The sequence below is a fragment of the Thermobia domestica genome, chromosome 15 (genome assembly GCF_964235325.1).
Source record: "Thermobia domestica chromosome 15, izTheDome1.hap1.1, whole genome shotgun sequence".
In the NCBI taxonomy this organism is placed as follows: Eukaryota; Metazoa; Arthropoda; class Insecta; order Zygentoma; family Lepismatidae; genus Thermobia; species Thermobia domestica.
In genome coordinates, this window is record NC_137468.1 from 54,780,934 (window position 1) to 54,786,933 (window position 6,000).

The window sequence follows — 6,000 nt, forward strand, 5'->3', positions numbered from 1 at the left end:
AATAATGCGTATTTGTAAATTAAGTTTTTGCTTTGTTGGCAGAAATTTATCATTCACTGATAAACACACATGCAGATCATAGTGACATTTTTTCATTCATATGTCCTTTGCCTTCCTACAATGGTTTAGACTGCGCCTTGCTAGAAACAAATTTCAAGTAGAATTTAATTATTTATTTAATTAGATCGTATTAAATAGATTGAATTCAGTGAAAGATCTTGAGGTTACGCTTGCGATAAAATTAACATTTAATGATCATATCATGAACATAGTTAACAAAACTCTGGAGATGTTAGGATTTATAATTAGAGCTGGAAAGAAGTTTAACAATGTTACCAGACTAACAACAATATATTACTCTTCTGTCCGATTAAAACTGGAATATGCTGCTGTGATCTAGAACCGATAGCAACAACAATACCGGCACTAAATGGGAAAAGTCCAATCCAAATTTATCAATTATTTACTACCAGTATATATTACCCGCTACGCTGGGTTGAAATAAATAATTTAAAACCCTCGTAGCCCCAACGGGGGGTGCACGTGCACCCCAACTTCAATTTTTTATGCACAATTCTTTTGTTTGTTTTAGCAGAAATGTATGCATTTAGGACATTGCTTTTGTAAGTGTCACGTTTCTTTGAGAAAACTTTCAGAACATTTCAGCAAATAATTCGACTAGGAATATTTAGTTTTGTTAGTGGGGTGCAGTTGCACCACCCGTTGGTGCTTTACGTTTGTTGTTTTATTTCTTCACTTTTGAGATTTCTGAGTTGCAAACACTGATTGCAGTGCTGATTTTGTGAACGCTATTATATAGTAACGCTTAGCGATAGTGTTTTGTTCGACTTTGATCTAAGTTCAATTGTTTTAACCATAGATGTCACTGCTGTGTAATCTGTTTTTTTTGTCTTTTGCCGCTTTTGACAAAGTTGTATTCTTTTGCTGTTTAGTGCTCAGTGCTGAAGGTTAGTACTTGACTTTGAACCGTGCGTTGTGATGTCTCAGAAACGAAAACGAAGCCCAGTTGCTTCAACTTCTCGTGCATCGGGTTGTAATCTGACAGAAAATGAAATCCTGAGAACCTTGACGACGAGGACTACGACGATCCAGTGTTTGTACTTTCAGAATCAGGTATTGAAGAAGACTATTTGCAAAGTGAAGAAGAATGTGCTTACATGAATTATGGATCATCTAGTGACAGTGAAGGTGAAAATACAGCCCATATTAGCAGTTTTATGACAGCAAAATCTAAGGAGAAGTGGTTTAGGGAGCCGTTTACACAGAGAAGATATAAAGCGCATAACGTATTACACCAGAAACGTGGCCTTACACAACACAATGCTTCCGTGACTCAAATGGACGAGTCATTCAAGCTTTTTATTTCAGATCAAATTATTGATATTATTGTGATTGAGACATACAGATAAGCAGTTTCAGTATTTGATAAATGGAACGAACATCACCCTGAAAACATTCGTATCTGGCAACCAACAAAGAGGACAGAAATGACGGCTTACATTAGTTTGTTGATTATTGCAGGAGCTTTGAAAGCCAACAAAGGAGCAGTCAAAATGTTGTGGACGAGTGATCTTGCATATTGTCGACCGATATTTTCAGCGACAATGTCAAAGAGCAGATTTGTTGCTTTGACATCATTCCTTCGATTTGACAATTTAAAAACAAGGGAAGAACGACAAGCTGTAGACAAAACAGCTCCCGTAAAGGACATTTTTGAAATATTTGCTGAGAATTGCAGGAAAAACATGAATCCAGGACCACATCTGTGTGTTGATAAACAACTTGTAGGGTTTAGGGGGAAGGCTCCGGTAAGAGTGTATATGAAGAATAAGCCAGATAAATATGGCCTATAACACTCGGTGCTTGCCCTATTGGAGAAGAACCTCACATTGTGTGGGACCATAAGCAAAAACGAAACTGACATTCCATCGCAGTTTTTACCAAATATACGACGAGAAATATACTCAAGTGTATTTGGCTTCACTGAGAAACATACACTTGTGTCGTATGTACCAGCCAAGAATCGAGCTGTTGTTCTTCTATCAACGGAACTTCACGACGCGAAGATATCTGAAAGTTTAGAAAGGAAGCCCGAAATAATAAACCGTTACAATGATACAAAGGGAGGCGTCGATACAATCGACAAAACGTGCAAAGAATTTTCTACCAAACGGAAAACCAAGCGATGGCCTATGACAATATTCTACAATATGTTAGACATTGGCGCTATAAATGCTTTGCAGTTTTGGTGACAAAATTCCCCGAGTGGGAGTCACAGAGAAAGGGCAGGCGCAGACTATTCCTCTTGTCGTTAGGGAAAATGTTGCTTTTACCTCAAATTGAAAAACGGAAACAAATTACTCATTCTTTCTGTAAACATTCTGCTTTTTACTAGTTTTCGCCCCCTTCTGTCCGACATAACCCAAAATATGAAGCTTGGACACTGCGTTAAATAAGAAATAAATATTTTAATATGGGGTGCGCTTGCACCCCACCTTGGTGCTTAACGTAATTAGAACTATAGATTCAACAGTAGTATGTCATTTTTGACCATTTATATATATATGCATAAATATATTTCCTCTAACCGCATGTTGTGGTCGGGATGTGAAGCATCGAAAGTGTCTCCGTTAATCTCAGCAACCTCAAATAATGTGGATTCAGCACTAATATCGGTTATTTTCGAAGATTTTTAAATATCTTTTCCTCCTCTCCTCCAAGTTGTAGGTTTGAATTTGGATTTAAACGGGAATTTAAGGGATCCAGGAAACTATAAATTCGACACTGATAGTGGCCATTTTCGATCATTTTTATATATCTCTTTATTCTCCTCCCCCAAGTGGCGGGGCTGATTTTAGATTTAAACCGGATCGGAAATGTCACTGTTTATCTGAATGATCCCGAAAACTATGGATTAAACACTAAGATTGGTGTTTTTCGATCATTATTATATACAGCTCCCCCTCTCTCTCTCCTCCTTGCTGCGACACAGGGCATCAGAATTGTCACTGTTAATCTCAGATACTAAAAACTATGGATTCGACACTAATATTAGTCATTTTGGATGATTTTTAAATGTTTATTTCCTCCCCTACGTTGTACCGCTCCCTCCTCAACTATCATGGCTGAACTTGGATTCAAACAGCATGAGAAGTGTCACTGTTTCTCTCATCGACCCTGAAAACTATGGATTAAACACTAATATCGGTCATTTTTGAACATTTTCAAATTTCTCTCCCCTTCCCTACGTTGCATCGTCAAACTGAATAGCCTAAAGTAATCCCTGTCCCTAAACTATTGTATGTTGAAAATTTGATTGAGATCGGTCGGGTGGTTCAAGAGTGATGAAGTCACAAAGGCAGTCATTTTTATTTTTTTACATATATCTCCCGCTCCCCCTCCGCTACGTTAGCTCGTCAAAGTGAAACGATAAAAAAACTCCCAAGGCTCGACCCTCATATATACTGAAAATTTGATCGAGATTGGTTGGTTAGTTCAAAAGTTAATAGGTTTTATTTATACGTCCCCCTCCCCTCCTCCTCCCCTAGGATCTACCGTTAAAGTGAAATAGTAAATATGCTTTCAGATCCGACCCTCATATATCTTGAAAATTTGATTGAGATCGGTCGGATAGTTCAAGAGTTATTAAGTTACAAAAATAGTCACTTTCAGTCTTACAAAATATTGATTTCTATACATCCCGCACCCCCTCCCCTAGGTTGCACCGTAAAATTGAAATGACAAAAACATCCCATCCCCGAACTATGTTTACGTTGAAAGTTTGATCGTAATCGGTCGGGTGGTTCAAGAGTTATTAAGTTTTATTTATTTTTATAAATCTGTCTTCTCCCCTCCCCCAGCGCTAAGTTCTAGAGTTAAAGTGATATGATAAAAAAAACACCTCAAGTCTGAACTGCATGTATGTTGAAAATTTCGTTAAGATCGGTTGGATGGTTTAAGTGTGATTAAGTCACAAAGACAGTCACTTCTATTTTTACTTTTCTGACATATATCTCCTCCCCGCCCCTTCGGTATACTGTAAAATTGAAATGAAGAAAGCATCCCAGGCCCAAACCTTATCTATGTAGAAAATTAGATCGATATCGGTAGGGTGGTTCAAGAGTTATTAAGTTTTATTCATTTTCATATGTTTCCCCTTCTGCCCTGCCCCTCCCCTAAAATCTACTGTCAAAATGAAATGATAGAAAACACTTCCATGTTTGAACTTCATATATGTTGAAAATTTGATTGAGATCGATCGGGTGGTTCAAGAGTTATTAAGTTTTATTTATTTTTTGTGTCTCCCTCCAACCCAGCCCTATTTATTTTTTCTCTCCCCCTCCAAACCAGCCCCTAATTATTTTTTCTGTCCCCCTCCTCCCCAACCCTAAGTTCTACTGTCAAAGTAAATAGCTAAATACACTCCCACGCCAGAACCGCATCTACGTTGGAAATTGGATCGAGATCGGTCGGGCATTTCAAGAGATTAAGAGTCACAAACATAGTAACTTTCAATTTTATAATATAGATACAAGATTATTTCAATCTATCCATCTTACGAAAGTTATCTTACACTTAACAGACAGCTTTTGTATCCCTACACTAGAACAAAGGCGAACGGAGGTAGATTTCATTTTTCTCGGTAAAACAAGACAAAACGAGTTTAACGATATGGATCTGATATCGACACGAAATTTTCATGTCCCGACATTTAAAACTCGTGTTGTAAACTCAGACCTTATTCCATTGCCAAAAAGCAAGGATCAGCGTATTATTAAAGTCACCAATGTGAAGAATATGCTCTTCTTATGTATCGAACAGAAAGAAATTGATATCTCTAATATAAACTGTAATATGTATAAGAAGATTATTGTAAGTCTAGTTTGTAATACACCAACACGATAATTGCGCTTTGCCTGTTGTGTTTTTCACAAATAAATTGCCTTTTCTTTGCCAAATAAAAATCACTGAAATTGTAGTCTTACCTACTTGAAATTTATCCTCGGCATAGTCGTTCTACGTCTTGCCACCGCCTACCTTATATACAGGCCACTTGATCCCTCCCCCCTCTCTCATTTTACACACACACATACATACATACATACATACGTACATACATACATACATACATACATACATACATATAAGATAGCTAGAAAAGCTTAAAAACTATTTTGAACAAAATCTTAGAAAATACGGTCATATTCAGAGGGAACAATCATATTGTACTTACAGCCATAATACCAGATATGCCTGCAGCACTGTTCAATTCGGTTGATAAAATATTTTATATGCTCATCTCTGCATTAGCTAATTTGTGATCAGTGGGAAATAACTACCTACAATTTGAGAACTAAATATTAGCTGCGAAGTTTTAAGTAGTTAGATTGTATAAATAGATTAGTGTAAGGGGCAGAAATTTACAATATTAACACACAATCTTTCAACGGGTTTTCAGTGTAAAAATGCTCTTTTTGAATTAGGCGTATTATTGTAATTTTCAATGGTTTGAGACTAGATAAGTGTACATTGCAGCAGACGCATGCACATACACACGTTGCAGTCAGTGTATCTAGGTTTTACTTTTGAATACAACATATAAGATGCACTCAAATACAATAAATAAATAAATTAATTAATTAATTAATTAATAAAAACTTATAAATATACCTAAGTTCAAATTGAAGGGTGTGTCCAAATCAAAGTGAGTAATTAGCTTAATTTCACGATGATATTATAAATTCCGAAAATGACAACATCGCTTTATTATTAATTTTGACATGAGTTGAAGTAGAGTAGGATTTACAGAAACACAATCATAATAGCCAGTACGCACATGTTATAGTTTGGTTAACAATTCGCATAGGGGGTAATTATAGTTTCGAGCAAACGACCTTTCCAACCTATACATACAAATCACAGTGAAATATTTGTCTAATACTAAATGTTTAATTTAATTTCTTTTGAAGATACATTCAT

The 6,000-nt window shown here is 36.3% G+C and overlaps 1 protein-coding gene across 1 annotated transcript; it reads left to right on the plus strand.

The window, feature by feature from the left end:
* The first annotated feature begins 1,508 nt into the window (after nt 1–1,508).
* LOC145671498 (uncharacterized) lies at nt 1,509–1,874 on the plus strand. The gene has a single exon (XM_081740687.1). It carries the CDS (start codon nt 1,509–1,511, stop codon nt 1,872–1,874), a length of 366 nt encoding a protein of 121 aa, XP_081596813.1.
* Nucleotides 1,875–6,000: the final 4,126 nt, after the last annotated feature.

Bases quoted from the DNA above. Each gene is read 5' to 3' on its own strand.
- LOC145671498 (XM_081740687.1), top strand. From the start codon at position 1,509: ATGACGGCTTACATTAGTTTGTTGATTATTGCAGGAGCTTTGAAAGCC.